At 44.3% G+C, this 22,964-nt stretch overlaps 1 protein-coding gene across 1 annotated transcript in view; it reads left to right on the forward strand.

The window, feature by feature from the left end:
* LOC142183602 (uncharacterized) overlaps positions 1 to 22,964 on the forward strand; it is a 128,986-nt gene that overhangs the window by 17,113 nt on the left and 88,909 nt on the right. Inside the window, exon 5 of the mRNA XM_075258764.1 lies at positions 10,722 to 10,817. Within this exon, the coding sequence (XP_075114865.1) occupies positions 10,722 to 10,817 (96 nt within the window). The remainder of the gene's footprint in view (positions 1 to 10,721; positions 10,818 to 22,964) is intronic.

Consider the following 22,964-nt stretch of genomic DNA (forward strand, 5'->3'; position numbering starts at 1 on the left):
GCCAGTTTCTGACTGGTAATTCAAAGAATATATTGGGGTTACGTGCACCCACAATTTTTACTACTGGTATACAGTGCCATTGTCTGACTGGGAATTCAAAGAGTATATTGGGAATACAAATACCCTCATTTCTTGCTACTGCCATATAGTGCCAGTTTCTGACTGGTAATTCAAAGAATATATTGGGGTTACGTGCACCCACAATTTTTACTACTGGTATACAGTGCCATTGTCTGACTGGGAATTCAAAGAATATATTGGGGTTATAAATACCCTCATTTCTTGCTACTGCCATATAGTGCCAGTTTCTGACTGGTAATTCAAAGAATATATTGGGGTTACGTGCACCCACAATTTTTACTACTGGTATACAGTGCCATTGTCTGACTGGGAATTCAAAGAGTATATTGGGAATACAAATACCCTCATTTCTTGCTACTGCCATATAGTGCCAGTGTCTGACTGGGAATTCAAAGAATATATTGGGGTTACGTGCACCCACAATTTTTACTACTGGTATACAGTGCCATTGTCTGACTGGGAATTCAAAGAATATATTGGGGTTATAAATACCCTCATTTCTTGCTACTGCCATATAGTGCCAGTTTCTGACTGGTAATTCAAAGAATATATTGGGGTTACGTGCACCCACAATTTTTACTACTGGTATACAGTGCCATTGTCTGACTGGGAATTCAAAGAATATATTGGGAATACAAATACCCTCATTTCTTGCTACTGCCATATAGTGCCAGTTTCTGACTGGGAATTCAAAGAATATATTGGGGTTACGTGCACCCACAATTTTTACTACTGGTATACAGTGCCATTGTCTGACTGGGAATTCAAAGAATATATTGGGGTTATAAATACCCTCATTTCTTGCTACTGCCATATAGTGCCAGTTTCTGACTGGTAATTCAAAGAATATATTGGGGTTACGTGCACCCACAATTTTTACTACTGGTATACAGTGCCATTGTCTGACTGGGAATTCAAAGAGTATATTGGGAATACAAATACCCTCATTTCTTGCTACTGCCATATAGTGCCAGTGTCTGACTGGGAATTCAAAGAATATATTGGGGTTACGTGCACCCACAATTTTTACTACTGGTATACAGTGCCATTGTCTGACTGGGAATTCAAAGAGTATATTGGGAATACAAATACCCTCATTTCTTGCTACTGCCATATAGTGCCAGTGTCTGACTGGGAATTCAAAGAATATATTGGGGTTACGTGCACCCACAATTTTTACTACTGGTATACAGTGCCAATTTCTAACTAGGAATTCAAAATGCGCAAGGCTCCCGGAAAGGGACGTGGACGAGGCCGTGGGCGAGGTCGGGGGAATGGTTCTGGGGAGCAAGGTAGCAGTGAAGCCACAGGGCGTCCCGTGCCTACTCCTGTGGGGCAGCAAGCATTGCGCCACTCCACAGTGCCAGGGTTGCTTGCCACATTAACTAAACTGCAGGGTACAAACCTTAGTAGGCCCGAGAACCAGGAACAGGTCTTGCAATGGCTGTCAGAGAACGCTTACAGCACATTGTCCAGCAGCCAGTCAGACTCTGCCTCCTCTCCTCCTATTACCCAACAGTCTTGTCTTCCTTCCTCCCAAAATTCCGAAGCTTTACAGAACAATAACCCAAACTGTCCCTGCTCCCCAGAGCTGTTCTCCGCTCCTTTCATTGTCCCTCAACCTGCCTCTCCACGTCACGATTCCACGAACCTAACAGAGGAGCATCTGTGTCCAGATGCTCAAACACTAGAGTCTCCTCCATCTCCGTTCGATTTGGTGGTGGATGACCAGCAACCCACCCTCATCGACGATGATGTGACGCAGTTGCCGTCAGGGCATCCAGTTGACTGGCGCATTGTGCGGGAGGAGGAGATGAGACAGGAGTTGGAAGAGGAAGTGGTGGATGATGAGGACACTGACCCGACCTGGACAGGGGGGATGTCAAGCGGGGAAAGTAGTGTGGATGTTGAGGCAGGTGCAGCACCAAAAAGGGTAGCTAGAGGCAGAGGCAGAGGTCAGCAGCTTAGGCGAAGCCAGGCCACACCCGGAATCTCCCAAGATGTTCCAGTTCGTACCCAGCCCCGAAAAACTCCCACCTCGAGGGCACGTTTCTCGAAGGTGTGGAGTTTTTTCAAGGAATGCGCCGAGGACAGATATAGTGTTGTCTGCACAATTTGCCTCTCGAAATTGATTAGGGGCTCTGAGAAGAGCAACCTGTCCACCACTTCAATGCGCCGTCATTTGGAATCCAAGCACTGGAATCAGTGGCAGGCAGCAACGGCAGGACAAAGGCCGCCTGCCGTTCACGCCACTGCCACTGCCTCTGCCTCTGCCTCTGCCACTGCCACTGCTGACTGTGCTGGCGATGCACTCCAGAGGACGAGCCAGGACACCACTTCATCTGCCTCCGCCACTTTGTTGACTTCTACCTCATCCTCCCCTGGTCCTGTCTTATCTCCTTCTCCTGCACCATCAAAGGCACCATCAGGCGTTTCTTTACAACAACCCACCATCTCTCAGACATTGGAGCGGCGGCAGAAATACACTGCTAACCACCCACACGCGCAAGCCTTGAACGCCAACATCGCTAAACTGCTGGCCCAGGAGATGTTGGCGTTCCGGCTTGTTGAAACTCCCGCCTTCCTGGACCTGATGGCAACTGCGGCACCTCGCTATGCCGTCCCTAGCCGTCACTACTTCTCCCGGTGTGCCGTCCCCGCCTTGCACCAGCACGTGTCACTCAACATCAGGCGGGCCCTTAGTTCCGCGCTTTGCACAAAGGTCCACTTGACCACCGACGCGTGGACAAGTGCATGCGGACAGGGACGCTACATTTCACTGACGGCACACTGGGTAAATGTAGTTGAGGCTGGGACTGCTTCCCAAACTGGCCCGGTGTACCTCGTCTCCCCGCCTAACATTCCTGGCAGGGACACGAGAAGAACACCCCCCTCCTCCTCCTCCTCTACCGCCTCCTCCTCCGCCTCCTCCTCCGCCACCGCCTCCTCCTCCGCTGTTAGATTGACCCCAGCTACGAGTTGGAAACGTTGCAGCACTGGCGTTGGTAGACGTCAGCAGGCTGTGCTGAAGCTGATCAGCTTGGGGGACAGACAGCACACTGCCTCCGAGGTGAGGGATGCCCTCCTCGATGAGACGGCAATATGGTTTGAGCCGCTGCACCTGGGCCCAGGCATGGTCGTTTGTGATAACGGCCGGAACCTGGTAGCAGCTCTGGAGCTTGCCGGACTCCAACATGTTCCATGCCTGGCCCACGTCTTCAACCTAGTGGTGCAACGTTTCCTAAAGAGCTACCCCAATGTTCCAGAGCTACTGGTGAAAGTGCGGCGCATGTGCGCCCACTTTCGCAAGTCGACAGTAGCCGCTGCTAGCTTAAAATCTCTCCAGCAACGCCTGCATGTGCCACAACACCGGCTTTTGTGCGACGTCCCCACACGCTGGAACTCAACGTTTCAGATGTTGAATAGAGTGGTTGAGCAGCAGAGACCTTTGATGGAATACCAGCTACAAAACCCTAGGGTGCCACAAAGTCAGCTGCCTCAGTTTCACATCCATGAGTGGCCATGGATGAGAGACCTTTGTGACATCCTACGGGTCTTTGAGGAGTCCACAAGGAGGGTGAGCTCTGAGGATGCGATGGTGAGCCTTACAATCCCGCTCTTGTGTGTTCTGAGAGAATCCCTGATTGACATCAGGGATAACTCAGATCACACAGAGGAGTTAGGGATAGCATCCGATCCGTCACAGCTGGAGAGTAGGTCCACACATCTGTCCGCTTCACTGCGTTTAATGGAGGAGGAGGAGGAGGAGGAGGAGGAGGAAGAAGAGTTGTCCGATGATGTGATGGTGATACAGGAGGCTTCCGGGCAACTTCGAATCGTCCCATTGTTGCAGCGCGGATGGGTAGACATGGAGGATGAGGAGGAAATGGAGATTGAACTTTCCGGTGGGGCCAGAGGAGTCATGCCAACTAACACTGTGGCAGACATGGCTGAGTTCATGTTGGGGTGCTTTACAACCGACAAGCGTATTGTCAAAATCATGGAGGACAACCAGTACTGGATCTTTGCTATCCTTGACCCCCGGTATAAAAACAACATCTCGTCTTTTATTCCGGTAGAGGGGAGGGCCAATCGCATCAATGCTTGCCACAGGCAATTGGTGCAGAATATGATGGAGATGTTTCCAGCATGTGACAGTGGCGGCAGGGAGGGCAGTTCCTCCAGTAGGCAACCAAGTTCTCACCGGTCCACACAAACGAGGGGCACACTGTCTAAGGTCTGGGACACCTTGATGGCACCCCCTCGCCAAAGTGCCGCCACGGAGGGTCCTAGTGTCACCAGGCGTGAGAAGTATAGGCGCATGTTGCGGGAATACCTTTCCGACCACAGCCCTGTCCTCTCCGACCCCTCTGCGCCCTACACGTATTGGGTGTCGAAGTTGGACCTGTGGCTTGAACTTGCCCTATATGCCTTGGAGGTGCTGTCCTGTCCTGCCGCCAGCGTCCTATCTGAGAGGGTGTTCAGTGCAGCCGGTGGCATCATCACTGACAAGCGCACCCGTCTGTCAGCTGAGAGTGCCGACCGGCTCACTTTGATAAAAATGAACCACCACTGGATAGAGCCTTCATTTTTGTGCCCACCTGTGTAAAGCACCCCAACATGAAACTCCATGTCTGTACTCAACCTCTCCAATTCCTCCGCATCCTCATACTCATCCACCATAAGCGTTGCACAATTCTGCTAATACTAGGCTCCCTCCAACATGATTTCCCCCAACTCTGCTGGTTAGAGGCTCCCTCCACCCTGATTTCCACCAACTCTGCTGGTTAGAGGCTCCCTCCACCCTGCTTTCCCACAACTCTGCTGGTTAGAGGCTCCTTCCACCATGAATTTGCCCAAACTGGGCTGTTTAGAGGCTCCCTCCACCATGAATTGGTCCAAACTGGGCTGGTTAGAGGCTCCCTCCACCATTAATTGGTCCAAACTGGGCTGGTTAGAGGCTCCCTCCACCATGAATTTGCCCAAACTGGGCTGTTTAGAGGCTCCCTCCACCATGAATTTGCCCAAACTGGGCTGTTTAGAGGCTCCCTCCACCATGAATTGGTCCAAACTGGGTTTTTTAGAGGCTCCCTCCACCATGAATTGGTCCAAACTGGGGTGGTTAGAGGCTCCCTCCACCATTAATTGGTCCAAACTGGGCTGGTTAGAGGCTCCCTCCACCATGAATTGGTCCAAACTGGGCTGGTTAGAGGCTCCCTCCACCATGAATTGGTCCAAACTGGGGTGGTTAGAGGCTCCCTCCACCATTAATTGGTCCAAACTGGGCTGGTTAGAGGCTCCCTCCACCATTAATTGGTCCAAACTGGGCTGGTTAGAGGCTCCCTCCACCATGAATTTGCCCAAACTGGGCTGTTTAGAGGCTCCCTCCACCATTAATTGGTCCAAACTGGGCTGGTTAGAGGCTCCCTCCACAATTAATTGGTCCAAACTGGGCTAATTAGAGGCTCCCTCCACCATGAATTGGTCCAAACTGGGTTTTTTAGAGGCTCCCTCCACCATGAATTTGCCCAAACTGGGCTGTTTAGAGGCTCCCTCCACCATGAATTGGTCCAAACTGGGCTGGTTAGAGGCTCCCTCCACCATTAATTGGTCCAAACTGGGCTGGTTAGAGGCTCCCTCCACCATGAATTTGCCCAAACTGGGCTGGTTAGAGGCTCCCTCCACCATGAATTGGTCCAAACTGGGTTTTTTAGAGGCTCCCTCCACCATGAATTTGCCCAAACTGGGCTGGTTAGAGGCTCCCTCCACCATGAATTGGTCCAAACTGGGGTTTTTAGAGGCTCCCTCCACCATGAATTTGCCCAAACTGGGGTGTTTAGAGGCTCCCTCCACCATGAATTTGCCCAAACTCTGCTGGTTAGAGGCTCAATCCACCCTGATTTTCAAAACAAATGTTGGTGCCAACCTCAACTTACTACAAGGGCCAAATTCACTGCTGGTGACAAGCTCTCCTCACTGCAAGTGCCAAATACACATGTTTCAAGGTGTTTTCCTACTGTCAGAGAGGTGGTATTGAGTGTGTAAAGTGTGTAGTTGTTAGGCTGTGATGTTGGGGTAATAGAGGGTCTTTGGTGTGTTAGATGCCCCCAGACATGCTTCCCCTGCTGTCCCAGTGTCATTCCAGAGGTGTTGGCATCATTTCCTGGGGTGTCATAGTGGACTTGGTGACCCTCCAGACACGGATTTGGGTTTCCCCCTTAACGAGTATCTGTTCCCCATAGACTATAATGGGGTTCGAAACCCGTTCGAACACACGAACATTGAGCGGCTGTTCGAATCGAATTTCGAACCTCGAACATTTTAGTGTTCGCTCATCTCTAATAATAATGATGTCTGTGGGGCCCGTGGCATCACTTACCGATCCCGGCCACTGCCAGGATCGGTAAGTAAATAGGGCCCATTACCGGCTGGTAAAGGGGGAAAAAACGCAGCGGTAGCAGCTGTCGCTGGGCCCCTAATGTCCCGGGCCCTATGGCAGCAGCTACCACTGCTACCCTGGTAGTTACGCCCCTGCACTTGGTGTTCATGTTCTTGTAGAGATCAGGATTAGTATATCATTACCCTATATATGGGCACTGCACAATTAGGGTATGTTCACATGGCAGAATCCTTTTCCACTGTGTGAATTCTTCACACAGCTATCCGCGACAGGCCTGCTGATGCAATGCAAGATAGGGCATATCACTTCTTTTTCCCGCTAGCTGAAAAAAATCGGTAGTGGGGAAATAAAGCGAGTGCCTCTCATTGAAATGAATGGGAGCCTTTTATACAGGCGGATTTTGAAGTGGATTCCATGTCAAAATCTGCCTGCTAAAAACTGTGTGAACAGACCCTTAAATTTCTACCCTGTGAAGGCGAATGAAGGTGTAACTAATAGTGGCCGTGTGACTTTCCTACCTTCATATCCAAGCAGTGGAGCAGACCGGACCGGCAGGAGCTCAGGGTAGATGGATTCAAACGTAGACACGATGATATGATGAACCAACGTGGGTTTATTTGACCCAAGAACAGCGACAAGCGATAACACGATACTGTAATAGCCTTGGTAGTAGTGGTATTGAATGCAGTCCTGTTGGTGTCTTTCCTGAGGCAAACTGCTGGTCAAAAACTGATGCCTTCACAAGCCTAAGTATAAGCAAGTCCTGTCACACAGCTATGAAAAACTATAATGGCTGCAGGGAGTGACATGGACCAGGGCTTGCCTAAAACCACACCCAGAGAGAAAAAACTTTATTAACAAGAACAAGGGCATGCAGCATGCAAATTCTGGCCAGCAGATAGCAGCAACAACAATGCATGACATGACATGAGAAGGAATTAGTAATACAAGACATTTAACTAATAAATATAAGGAGAACAGCACAATCCTCTATATGACCACTGCACAGTATCACTTCTCTTATTCTGTATATGGCCACTACACAGTATTACTTCTCTTATCCTGTATATGGCCACTGCACAGTATCACTTCTCTTATCCTGTATATGGCCACTGCACAGTATCACTTCTCTTATCCTGTATATGGCCACTACACAGTATTACTTCTCTTATCCTGTATATGACCACTACACAGTATTACTTCTCTTATCCTGTATATGGCCACTGCACAGTATCACTTCTCTTATCCTGTATATGGCCACTGCACAGCATCACTTCTCTTATCCTGTATATGGCCACTGCACAGTATCACTTCTCTTATCCTGTATATGGCCACTACACAGTATCACTTCTCTTATCCTGTATATGGCCACTGCACAGCATCACTTCTCTTATCCTGTATATGGCCACTGCACAGCATCACTTCTCTTATCCTGTATATGGCCACTGCACAGTATCACTTCTCTTATCCTGTATATGGCCACTGTATAGTATCACTTTTCTTATCCTGTATATGGCCACTACACAGTATTACTTCTCTTATCCTGTATATGACCACTGCATAGTATTACTTCTCTTATCCTGTATATGGCCACTGCACAGTATCACTTCTCTTATCCTGTATATGACCACTGCACAGTATCACTTCTCTTATCCTGTATATGGCCACTGCACAGTATCACTTCTCTTATCCTGTATATGGCCACTGCACAGCATCACTTCTCTTATCCTGTATATGACCACTGCACAGTATTACTTCTCTTATCCTGTATATGGCCACTGCACAGCATCACTTCTCTTATCCTGTATATGGCCACTGCACAGTATCACTTCTCTTATCCTGTATATGGCCACTGCATAGTATCACTTCTCTTATCCTGTATATGGCCACTGCACAGTATCACTTCTCTTATCCTGTATTTTTGCACTGCACTGTATCACTTCTCTTATAATTATATACAGGATAAGAGAAGTAATATTGTACAGTGTAGTAATACTTGCAGTGATATTTGCAGTTCTGTATATATTTGGACACTGTTAAGTAGCACTCTTACTATCCTGTGTCTCATCATTTCACTTTATGCGTTAGACATCAGTAAGGCTAGTTGCACTCCTGAGCTCCCGCAACCCACAAGGGAGTCTACCTGCACCAAAACTGTTGTAGGGTGGGTTAATGGTATAATGAATATACCTTCATTGTATCAAAGTGTAACTTTCCTGCTGAGAAATACAGCTTTATTTTCATATGCAAATGAGCTGTTTGCAGCACTCATGGCGGGGCTATGCCTCAAATTCCTCTTTATTTTTTGCCCCCCATTCCCCGGCTCATGGTGGTGGATGCACAGCAGGCCCTTGCAAATTTCCACCAGTGATTAGGCCCAAATAAATGAGTGTAACCATTGGGGAGTCTCGAGCTGCGGCTTCCGAATCCATGGCAAGAACCAGCAGCACTCTTTTTTTTTTTTAGCGACCTGAGCTAATTGTTTTCAATGGGAGTCAAAATGAGGGAATAACGTGCTGCTAATTTGGGGGGTGAAATCCAGATGGTGAACATGTCCAAGTGGGCCTCCAACTTAGGTATACCGATTATTATCACTATATGTTGACCGTATAAAGGTATACATCAGATCTACACAGGCCTCTGCAGACGATTTAGGCGAATATAGTGCAGTTACATTTAGCAACTTACAGGTGACATCTCTTCACCTTTCCAGGCACCCGACCCACATTGTCCTCACCTGCCCACCCATCCTACTGTTACCGCCAATTATAAAATATACAATATAACCCCCCATAATGAATAATACCCCCAAGTGCATCTTTAAATTAATTACTTCACTGTGTACCCCCTGTAAATAGCGCCCCTTATTATTAATGCGCCCCTTATTATTAATGTGCCCCTAAAGGTAAACAAAAGGTAAAAAAATTATTGGGGTTCCAATACCTGAGACCCCATGATCAGCTGCTTGAATAAACCATGGGACCTGAATAAGCACCATGACTGCATCCGTTTATATAGTATCATACACCTCATAGTGGCCATGTCATGTAACTACAGCCTCGTCCTAAACACGTACATTGGTGCCATAGCCCCTTCATACAGCTGGTCAGCAGGGGGGCATTGATATCTTATTGATGATCTGTTCTCAGGATAGATCATCAATAAAAATGAGCTTGAAAACTCCTTAAGCCTAAGGCCCCACGTGGTGTCCTGCAGCAAAAAAAGCGCTGCGGGAAAAACCGCAGCCGATACGCATCATGTTTCTTCCTGCAGCCCTTTGCATAGAAAGTTTGTAGAGCTTTCCTCTGCGTACTTTCTGCTTCAAATATATCTAAACCGCCAGCGTTTCTGGAGGTATGCTGCCATTTCCAAAACCACGACTGTTTTGGAAATCACATCATGAACATTATTTTACTGCAAAGTGGGGATGGAACCCCACGTGGTGAAAACACCATGTGAAAAAGAAGCCTGCATTTTACAGTTCCTACAAAGTGAATGGGTTTCTAGCAAATACGTGCAGTGGACATGCCACAATTTCCAAAACTGTTGCTGTCAATTATACCTGCAAAAACACTGGTATAATGGAAGCAGAAAGTTTGCAAAGGAAACCTCTGTGAACCTTCTATGTTACACCAGCAGGTAATGGCTCATTAACAAAAAAAAAAAAAAAAAAAACGCAGTCAGCACCCGGCAGTCAACACTAAGGCTCCATGCACACTACCATAATGTTTTTTTACTGTAGGCAAATGCTGGTCTGTAATCTGCAAAACATGTCCACATGTCATTTGCAATTACCGATCCACAAAAAGACTTGTATGATCCTCTACACTTCGAATAGGACTTGCTTCATAATTTGCAGACCTTGAATAAAGCACGGACATACAGCTGCAAAAAGTGCAGTCATGTGTAGGACCCAAAATAAATGTACTTTTATCCACAACTGCAAATAAAAATTATGGTCATGTTCTTGAGGCCTAACAGTATACATATGGCTACCTTTTAAAAAAAACATCTCAATACTAAGTGTGTGATCCAGACCTTTTGATGTTTTCCTCTTCCCTTTATTTTATCATGAACAGTTTGCCCTCATGACTTTAGTGGTGATAGTGAAGCTACTCTTTAGATATCATGTGTACTGTTATCTGTATAGCACAGTATGTTGTATTCCTCTGATCTCATTTTATATATAAAATATATTTGTAGCTATTTATTTCTGTTTCCTGTTTTATCTTTATTGCAGATAAAAGATTTTCTTGAGGACGTCACAGATGATCAGCAAGATTTCAAAAACATCCTAGAACCGATCTGTCATGAACTAAATTTCTCCACTGAAATGGTAAATTGTCTTTGCAAACGTTTTATGTTTTTGCTTTTTTAACATTAACTCTGTTTCTGAATCTTTTTCCAAATTTATTGATATAGAATTAGAAATTTTCATAATTGTTAGCGGTGTTGTTGTACACCAAAGCACGTTAAAACAATAATGTAACATATATTGAAAACTATAATTTGGAAAAGTTAAACTGTACCTCAAATTAAAGAAATGTTTCATAAATCAATAGTACAGGTGAACGTAATAAACTTTGTAATATATCTTGTTAAAGAATAATGTTTCCTTCTCCATCTATTAGGCTTCTCTTCAATCAGTATCCTGCCTCACACAGAAAACTCTATGGCGAGGGGAGGGAGGAGGAATAGGTTGCTTCTGGCTAGTAAATGATTTAGTGATCCAATCTATACAGATTATCCAGATGGTCCAGATTATCTTTCTTATATCTAGAAAGATAATCTGTACCACTGTATAGAATGGATCTCTACTATACTACTACTATACTCTACTATACTACTATACTCTACTATACTATACTACTATACTCTACTATACTATACTATACTATACTACTATACTATACTACTATACTCTACTATACTATTATACTCTACTATACTCTACTCTACTATACTATACTACTATACTCTACTATACTACTATACTCTACTATACTATACTATACTACTATACTCTACTATACTCTACTATACTATACTACTATACTCTACTATACTCTACTATACTATACTACTATACTCTACTATACTATACTCTACTATACTATACTACTATACTCTACTATACTATACTACTATACTCTACTATACTATTATACTCTACTATACTGTACTCTACTATACTATACTACTATACTCTACTATACTATACTACTATACTCTACTATACTATTATACTCTACTATACTCTACTCTACTATACTATACTACTATACTCTACTATACTATACTACTATATTCTACTATAATATACTATACTACTATACTCTACTATACTATACTACTATACTCTACTATACTATTATACTCTACTATACTCTACTCTACTATACTACTATACTCTACTATACTATACTACTATACTCTACTATACTATACTATACTATACTATACTACTATACTCTACTATACTATACTATACTACTATACTCTACTATACTCTACTATACTATACTACTATACTCTACTATACTCTACTATACTATACTACTATACTCTACTATACTCTACTATACTATACTACTATACTCTACTATACTCTACTATACTACTATACTCTACTATACTATACTCTACTATATTATACTACTATACTCTACTATACTATACTACTATACTCTACTATACTATTATACTCTACTATACTGTACTCTACTATACTATACTACTATACTCTACTATACTATACTATACTACTATACTCTACTATACTATACTACTATACTCTACTATACTATTATACTCTACTATACTCTACTCTACTATACTATACTATACTACTATACTCTACTATACTATACTACTATACTCTACTATACTATACTATACTACTATACTCTACTATACTATACTATACTACTATACTCTACTATACTATACTACTATACTCTACTATACTATTATACTCTACTATACTCTACTATACTATACTATACTATACTACTATACTCTACTATACTATACTATACTATACTACTATACTCTACTATACTATACTACTATACTCTACTATACTCTACTATACTACTATACTCTACTATACTATACTCTACTATACTATACTACTATACTCTACTATAGTATACTACTATACTCTACTATACTATTATACTCTACTCTACTCTACTATACTACTATACTCTACTATACTCTACTATACTATACTACTATACTCTACTATACTATACTACTATACTCTACTATACTATTATACTCTACTTAGAGATGAGCGAACAGTGTTCTATCGAACACATGTTCGATCGGATATCAGGGTGTTCGCCATGTTCGAATCGAATCGAACACCACGTGGTAAAGTGCGCCAAAATTCGATTCCCCTCCCACCTTCCCTGGCGCCTTTTTTGCACCAATAACAGCGCAGGGGAGGTGGGACAGGAACTACGACACCGGGGGCATTGAAAAAAATTGGAAAAAGTCATTGGCTGCCGAAATCAGGTGACCTCCTTTTTAGACGAATAGTGGATTTCAAATCCGGGTCATATGAGAATGTGAACTTTGTGACTATGAGACAGGGATAGCTGTACAGGCAGGGATAGCTAGGGATAACCTTTATTTAGGGGGGAATGTTATTAAAAATAACTTTTTGGGGCTCTATCGGGTGTGTAATTGTGATTTTTGTGAGATAAACTTTTTCCCATAGGGATGCATTGGCCAGCGCTGATTGGCCGAATTCCGTACTCTGGCCAATCAGTGCTGGCCAATGCATTCTATTAGCTTGATGAAGCAGAGTGTGCACAAGGGTTCAAGCGCACCCTCGGCTCTGATGTAGCAGAGCCGAGGCTGCACAAGGGTTCAAGCGCACCCTCGGCTCTGATGTAGGAGAGCCGAGGGTGCACTTGAACCCTTGTGCACCCTCAGCTCTGCTACATCAGAGCCGAGGGTGCGCTTGAACCCTTGTGCACACTCTGCTTCATCAAGCTAATAGAATGCATTGGCCAGCGCTGATTGGCCAATGTATTCTATTAGCCTGATGAAGTAGAGCTGAATGTGTGTGCTAAGCACACACATTCAGCTCTACTTCATCGGGCTAATAGAATGCATTGGCCAGCGCTGATTGGCCAGAGTACGGAACTCGACCAATCAGCGCTGGCTCTGCTGGAGGAGGCGGAGTCTAAGATCGCTCCACACCAGTCTCCATTCAGGTCCGACCTTAGACTCCGCCTCCTCCGGCAGAGCCAGCGCTGATTGGCCGAAGGCTGGCCAATGCATTCCTATGCGAATGCAGACTTAGCAGTGCTGAGTCAGTTTTGCTCAACTACACATCTGATGCACACTCGGCACTGCTACATCAGATGTAGCAATCTGATGTAGCAGAGCCGAGGGTGCACTAGAACCCCTGTGCAAACTCAGTTCACGCTAATAGAATGCATTGGCCAGCGCTGATTGGCCAATGCATTCTATTAGCCCGATGAAGTAGAGCTGAATGTGTGTGTTAAGCACACACATTCAGCACTGCTTCATCACGCCAATACAATGCATTAGCCAGTGCTGATTGGCCAGAGTACGGAATTCGGCCAATCAGCGCTGGCTCTGCTGGAGGAGGCGGAGTCTAAGGTCGGACCTGAATGGAGACTGGTGTGGAGCGATCTTAGACTCCGCCTCCTCCAGCAGAGCCAGCGCTGATTGGTCGAGTTCCGTACTCTGGCCAATCAGCGCTGGCCAATGCATTCTATTAGCCCGATGAAGTAGAGCTGAATGTGTGTGCTTAGCACACACATTCAGCTCTACTTCATCAGGCTAATAGAATACATTGGCCAATCAGCGCTGGCCAATGCATTCTATTAGCTTGATGAAGCAGAGTGTGCACAAGGGTTCAAGCGCACCCTCGGCTCTGATGTAGCAGAGCTGAGGGTGCACAAGGGTTCAAGTGCACCCTCGGCTCTCCTACATCAGAGCCGAGGGTGCGCTTGAACCCTTGTGCAGCCTCAGCTCTGCTACATCAGAGCCGAGGGTGCGCTTGAACCCTTGTGCACACTCTGCTTCATCAAGCTAATAGAATGCATTGGCCAGCGCTGATTGGCCAGAGTACGGAATTCGGCCAATCAGCGCTGGCTCTGCTGGAGGAGGCGGAGTCTAAGATCGCTCCACACCAGTCTCCATTCAGGTCCGATCTTAGACTCCGCCTCCTCCAGCAGAGCCAGCGCTGATTGGCCGAATTCCGTACTCTGGCCAATCAGCACTGGCTAATGCATTGTATTGGCGTGATGAAGCAGTGCTGAATGTGTGTGCTTAGCACACACATTCAGCTCTACTTCATCGGGCTAATAGAATGCATTGGCCAATCAGCGCTGGCCAATGCATTCTATTAGCGTGAACTGAGTTTGCACAGAGGTTCTAGTGCACCCTCGGCTCTGCTACATCAGATTGCTACATCTGATGTAGCAGTGCCGAGTGTGCATCAGATGTGTAGTTGAGCAAAACTGACTCAGCACTGCTAAGTCTGCATTCGCATAGGAATGCATTGGCCAGCCTTCGGCCAATCAGCGCTGGCTCTGCCGGAGGAGGCGGAGTCTAAGGTCGGACCTGAATGGAGACTGGTGTGGAGCTATCTTAGACTCCGCCTCCTCCAGCAGAGCCAGCGCTGATTGGTCGAGTTCCGTACTCTGGCCAATCAGCACTGGCCAATGCATTTCTATGGGGAAAAGTTAGCTTGCGAAAATCGCAAACTGACAGGGATTTCCATGAAATAAAGTGACTTTTATGCCCCCAGACATGCTTCCCCTGCTGTCCCAGTGTCATTCCAGGGTGTTGGTATCATTTCCTGGGGTGTCATAGTGGACTTGGTGACCCTCCAGACACGAATTTGGGTTTCCCCCTTAACGAGTTTATGTTCCCCATAGACTATAATGGGGTTCGAAACCCATTCGAACACTCGAACAGTGAGCGGCTGTTCGAATCGAATTTCGAACCTCGAACATTTTAGTGTTCGCTCATCTCTAACTCTACTATACTCTACTCTACTATACTACTATACTCTACTATACTATACTATACTATACTACTATACTCTACTATACTATACTATACTACTATACTCTACTATACTATACTACAATACTATACTATACTATTATACTCTACTATACTCTACTCTACTATACTATACTACTATACTCTACTATTTTATACTACTATACTCTACTATATTATTATACTCTACTATACTCTACTCTACTATACTATACTACTATACTCTACTATACTATACTACTATACTATACTATTATACTCTACTATACTCTACTCTACTATACTATACTACTATACTCTACTATACTATACTACTATACTCTACTATACTATACTATGTTACAGTTGTCATGGTTATCAGGTATCTTACCCCAGGACCGACCAGGTAGATTGCACAATCAGACATTACAGACAGATACACATGAGTTATACTTCTGTGTGTCCGGACAGAGCTCTGCAAAGTTCCGCACACAGACCGTTTATTTTATAGCATTCAGATACAATAAACCAATTCATCATAATAATGGCATAATCCTGGCTCATGATATACTTATGGATATGATTTCATACGATTTCTAAGAAAAAGGGATGCAGAATGAGGGTATTTCCGGAACTGACCTCTTCCACAATTGTCTTTAACCACATGCTATACTCCCTCTTCCTGGATCCATTACCACACATCCTTTAACTCTGTATAAAACTGATAAATGTCTAAGAATAAAATATGTGTATTAGGTTATGGAACAACAACTTGTTTTGCTCATCTACTAAGAGTACAAAAGTTCATATAAACGTAACATATAATCCAAAATGGAGTCACTACTGCTAGGCTAAGCCAAGCTAACTATAAGATTACTCTATCATCTCCCCTCTTTTTATCATTTTTATACAGAGCCCATGAACGAACCCTAACTCCCTTTTCCTTTTGGATAGCGAAACAGAACCATCCTACCTACTCAAAGTGTGTGAATACTAATTCCACAGATTGAGGGATGCAAGCATCCATCCAGATGGCCCCACCACCTCTATCCTTCTACCTTAGATCAAATTTGATCTGTGTGTGTGTCTCTGGACTTCATGTAGAAAAAGGACAAAAAGATTCAAACTAGAGGGAGTATATACATTCTATTCTCCTTTTCTGCTACCTTAACTGTAATAATAAGTATGCTATAAGATGAACAAAATATATATCAATATGGCAGAAAAGTTTCTTCTTAGCAGGCTGTGGCTGTTTCGGACTTTGTCCCATAACAGATGCAGTTGGACAGGCCTTCTAGAGTCTCTTATCCGCAACGAATACATGTGCATTTTCGGGCTGTCAATATCATCATAGAATGGACGTTGGAGCCTTGTACAAAAGTTGGTCCAATCTTAACATTATCTGAAAAACAATTAGACTTTAGTGCTATTTCAAATCATCAAGACAAGGTTAAGCACAATCTACAGTATAAATATCAGAAGACATGTCTTAAGGATGAAGTGAACAATTCCAAAAATCTATTCTCCTGGTCCCCTGAACCAATTAACTGTATATAACCAGAATAGCCATCCTGGCCAGGGGCATCTTTTTCTGAATGACTGTCTCTGAACTTTTCCTTCAATCTCCTTGTTTCTAGTAAACTATGGGCAACCCTAAGCATACCTTGGGCATCAATGTAACGACAACAAGCTGGGGCCACAATCTAACATAAGTCTTCTTGAGCTGTAGTCAAGTAATCTAATATCATAACATTCTGACTAATGTCTAGAACTAACAGCTTTATATACCAGATACTAGTATTAATAGTTTACTTTATCTGCCTGCCATCATAAGCATCATATGTTCTGACTTAAAACATGAACAAAATATTGAATAAGAAATCAGATAATCTCTGAGACTCATGATTGAGGAATCGGCTGCAATGTGAGGCTTGAATCCAGGCCGGCTTTCCTCCAGTTTAACTGAGGTGGATATGGTCAGCTGGACCTGGAATGGACCATCAAACCGCGGATCCACCAAGGATCTCCTGATGTGTCGCCTCACAGTAACCCAATCTCCAGGCTGCAGAGAATGAGTCTCCTCCAATGAGTCAGAATCTGGAATAGAGCTGAGACCATGGTTAGGAATCTATGGGAGATTCTTATGCATATCCCTACATATTCTGCCATATCAGAATGTCTGATTTTGAAGCTATCGTGGAAAATTAAAATCAATCTTTGGGTTTTTAGTTTTAAGTTCCTTCCACTGACTTAGAATCTGGAGGGAAGGGAAACTGAAAATATACATTGATCATATGCTATTAATGATTCATCACATAGTCAGAACATCAGACTACATCTGGGACAATTATGAACAATACAATCCAAATCTAGGGCTAAGGCTAATTTCTCCTGTCATGAATGTAGGTTATATATAGCTACAGAGAATACAAATGCATGTGGCAACCAATAAATACTTTCCAATACTCTGGGAACAGCATGGGGGTAAGATACACTTGTTATATCCCCATAGTATACATTTTCTTTATTACCCATATGGTAAGTTCCATTATCACTTTGATGGTCTCGGGGATCTTACTTACACTACATCAGTCCCGTTTGTGGTGGTTTTCTTCACCAGATATGCCCCAAGCCATCCTGAAGGGAAACAACTACACACAAGCACATACCCATACCATATCACCTTTAGTAACTGTATATACTCAACCTGCAATCCCTGGAACAGGTACAAGGGCTTCAGGCCTGACTCTTTGGCCTAACACATGCCATGCAGCTTACATATACATCTGACCGTAGTGATGCTAGATCCTGCAGCTGCCCATCCTCCGCTCACCAGGTCACACATGGCTACGACTAAACAGTACACATAATGCTGCTTATACCATCAATGGGGACGATGCTGTCAGCAAAGATACTCTCTTACCACCGAACACCAGGACTTGTACATCCTCTTTCCAACTCTCCTTTCCTCCTGGACCGTTCTCGGTGCATCAGTGTCGTAAAACCTGAAAAGAGAGCTTAAAACGTTTTGGGTCTAGCATGATGACCTCTTATCAGTAAAACATGTCCCCTAGGCTTGTGCAGCTGGGCTAATGGCAATGTCTGCCCACGTGCTACCTCTACTTTGTTTCCTATCAGCCTTGGTGTGTGCCATGACTTCCAACTATACCCACCTGTGTGGGGGCAGCAGCAGAGTCTCCATCACTACCTGAACAGCCTAGAAATCCTTTTAGGCTTAACATTAAGCATACTGAAAGTTCTCGCTCTCCAGATCGGACCATAGTCCCACTATATCAAACACCTACCCTCAGACATTGTACCATGTTCAAGCGATGGCTTCAAGTTCAGCTAAGACCCTTGGAGTCTCATAATAGGTCTCCGGTCTCCTTACGCTTGGTTTACCTCATATACGGTGACTGTGGCATATCTGATGCAGGATCCACCATCTTTCCCAAATCCAAGACCATCTATAATAGAGCTCAATCAAAAAGTTATCAATAGATTCAATAGATTCATTTAGATTAAATTTTCTTAAGTTGTCTTAGTCTTCCTCACTCCCCCCTTGAAGCTGTTGATAACCAAACGCAGTTATGAACTTTATTACACTTCAATGTACGTGGACTGGACCTGAGAAAAATAACCTTTAATTACAATTCAATATTCATTAACAATGGCTTCTGGTCTTCTGCTTTTTTTAAAAAAAAATTACTTCATGTTCTGTGAGAGAGATATACAGATTCTCAAAGCTAGACAATCCAAGAAGAGCCAGTATTATCTTATCATGCTGCAGCTCACATAGCTGCCTATCCCACTCATAGCTGCGGCTGGGTATCCCCCCCCCCCCCCCTGCATCTCATAGCTGTGTCTTGTGTAGGACTACAGACCTCAGCAATCTCTCTTAAAGAAACAGAAACACATTTATACAATCTCATAATGTCAATGCAGCAAGGTTAGGTAAATATTCACAATATACATATATCAGCAAAGTAAGCAGAAACATCAACTGAAAGGTCAGATCAATCTCCTGATCACACAACAAAATCACACACAAAACATTACACAGCAGATATGGGAGTGACTTCTAATTCACTTCATATAGAACAAAATAATTTTCTTCTCTTTTTCTTTTTTTTTTTTTTAAAAAAAACCAAAACATCATTACAAAAATAATCTGTGCTACGTTTTTTTTTTTTTTTTCCCTATCGACATGCACACACATATTCAATTCAGACACCTTACTGAGTTTCTAAGTTTCAATAACGGTTTTCCTACAATGGGGAACAATCCTATTATGTGCATATTATCACATCACTTTATGTTTCAACATTCTGAGTTTCATCTTTTTGACATTCTAAACTTAGGCAAAATACTTAAACCTCCTGTTCATGATTGGGTATTTCTAAGGCTGTTGCTAACACAAATTGCCTCCTTTAAGCTAAGAAATCCTTCTAAGGACCGGAAAAAACTTGGAAACTTTACATACCTCCTGATGTAGAGACTGCAGAAGTGATGAAGTTCCCTTTAAATAAAGCTCCTTACTTGTAGTGCATAGAAACAAATCATCTACATATTGGAGCAAACAAGTATATTCACTCTTAGGATGCCAGGACTGTAATATCAAATAAATATCAAATAAATATGCTAACTAATCGAACAATCAAGCTTGATACTTATGCACTGCGTCCTCTATCCCTTGGACAGCATCAGTTAACCCAGTGATTAACACTAACTGGTTGTTCAAATCCTGTATTACTATCTGTAACCTCATAAACAACAATTCCTTCCTTCCATTCTAGAACTGGTTCTATTCAAGCAGTCACATCAGTTAGAACTTTCTTAATTCTGTCTATAAATGGAGCACCTTTTCCCCAGTACACAAAAATGATAAATCAAGAAATATCACAATCACGAGTCACATATACCCTTCCTAAAAGTTTCTGGAAACCTGATGGATAGAGATGAGCGAACACTAAAATGTTCGAGGTTCGAAATTCGATTCGAACAGCCGCTCACTGTTCGAGTGTTCGAATGGGTTTCGAACCCCATTATAGTCTATGGGGAACATAAACTCGTTAAGGGGGAAACCCAAATTCGTGTCTGGAGGGTCACCAAGTCCACTATGACACCCCAGGAAATGATACCAACACCCTGGAATGACACTGGGACAGCAGGGGAAGCATGTCTGGGGGCATAAAAGTCACTTTATTTCATGGAAATCCCTGTCAGTTTGCGATTTTCGCAAGCTAACTTTTCCCCATAGAAATGCATTGGCCAGTGCTGATTGGCCAGAGTACGGAACTCGACCAATCAGCGCTGGCTCTGCTGGAGGAGGCGGAGTCTAAGATCGCTCCACACCAGTCTCCATTCAGGTCCGACCTTAGACTCCGCCTCCTCCGGCAGAGCCAGCGCTGATTGGCCGAAGGCTGGCCAATGCATTCCTATGCGAATGCAGACTTAGCAGTGCTGAGTCAGTTTTGCTCAACTACACATCTGATGCACACTCGGCACTGCTACATCAGATGTAGCAATCTGATGTAGCAGAGCCGAGGGTGCACTAGAACCCCTGTGCAAACTCAGTTCACGCTAATAGAATGCATTGGCCAGCGCTGATTGGCCAATGCATTCTATTAGCCCGATGAAGTAGAGCTGAATGTGTGTGCTAAGCACACTCATTCAGCACTGCTTCATCACGCCAATACAATGCATTAGCCAGTGCTGATTGGCCAGAGTACGGAATTCGGCCAATCAGCGCTGGCCAATGCATTCTATTAGCCCGATGAAGTAGAGCTGAATGTGTGTGCTAAGCACACACATTCAGCACTGCTTCATCACGCCAATACAATGCATTAGCCAGTGCTGATTGGCCAGAGTACGGAATTCGGCCAATCAGCGCTGGCTCTGCTGGAGGAGGCGGAGTCTAAGGTCGGACCTGAATGGAGACTGGTGTGGAGCGATCTTAGACTCCGCCTCCTCCAGCAGAGCCAGCGCTGATTGGCCGAATTCCGTACTCTGGCCAATCAGCACTGGCTAATGCATTGTATTGGCGTGATGAAGCAGTGCTGAATGTGTGTGCTTAGCACACACATTCAGCTCTACTTCATCGGGCTAATAGAATGCATTGGCCAGCGCTGATTGGCCGAATTCCGTACTCTGGCCAATCAGTGCTGGCCAATGCATTCTATTAGCTTGATGAAGCAGAGTGTGCACAAGGGTTCAAGCGCACCCTCGGGGCTTAGAGTGTGGGCGGGCACTGGTCGGGGAGACATCTCCCCGCCCAGTACCCGCCCACACTCTCCTAAGCCCCGCCTTCTCTATAATACTAGTCGGGGGAGAGGGGGCCAGGCACTCTGAAGACTGGACAGAGGACCGAACCAGACCAAAGAAGAACAGGGAGCTGCAGGTAAGCGGACACCGGTGGGGGGGAGGGGGTTAATCACTACACAGCGTGGGGTCCAACAATCTTTGGACTACATGCTGTGTAGTGAATATGATCGTCTTTAAAATCCCAGCATCGCCCACTTAGTAGTGTCCGAACTGCATACTCAGCTCAACTATTCCGGATGTAGGAGAGCAGGACTGCTAACATCGGCCAGCTCTGTACATCTCTGGTGTAGCAACTCCGCACTACTTACATCTTGTGTGTAGCAGAGCTCAGCACACACTCAGCTCTACTACATCTCTACAACAGAGTGTAGAGATGTAGCAGAGCTGAGTGTATGCTGAGCTATGTTACACCAGAGATGTGTGTGACAGGAGGAGTAGCTGGAGGGATGGTTGAGAGTAGCAGAACTCTTTCAGGAGTAGCCGAGATAACCACACAGCTAGCTCTGCTATATCTCGCCATAGGAATGCATTGACCAGCGTTGATTGGCCACTGTACGGCATTCGGCCAATCAACGCTGGTCAATGCATTCCTATGGGAAAAAGTCAGCTCGCGCATATTGCAAGCTGACAGGGGATCCCGGCAAGATAGAGCCCCAAAGAGCTGGGTGAGTGACATTTCCCCCTAAATAAAGGTAATCCCTAGCTAACCCTGCCTGTAGATCTGTCCCTGTCTCACAGTCATTTAGTTCACAGTCCCAAATTAAGTGAATGGTAAATCCACCATTCGTCTAAATTGGAGGTCACCTGATTTCGGCAGCCAATGGGTTTTTTCAATTTTTTTTAACTGCCTACGTTGTCGAAGTTCCTGTCCCACCTCCCCTGCGCAGTTATTGGTGCAAAAAACGCGCCAGGAAAGGTGGGAGGGGATACAAATTTTTACTGCCTTTGCCTCGTGGTGTGCGATTCCACCTCGAACGGCTTGATATTCGATCGAATATGTATTCGATCGAACGGCGTTCGCTCATCTCTATTTATTACCCATCTGAAGCTATACATTCAAACATATACTGTGTAATGTATACAGAATAATAATATATATATAATAATAATATAATAATATATA

This window comes from Leptodactylus fuscus, chromosome 1 (assembly GCF_031893055.1).
Source record: "Leptodactylus fuscus isolate aLepFus1 chromosome 1, aLepFus1.hap2, whole genome shotgun sequence".
Classification (NCBI taxonomy): domain Eukaryota; kingdom Metazoa; phylum Chordata; class Amphibia; order Anura; family Leptodactylidae; genus Leptodactylus; species Leptodactylus fuscus.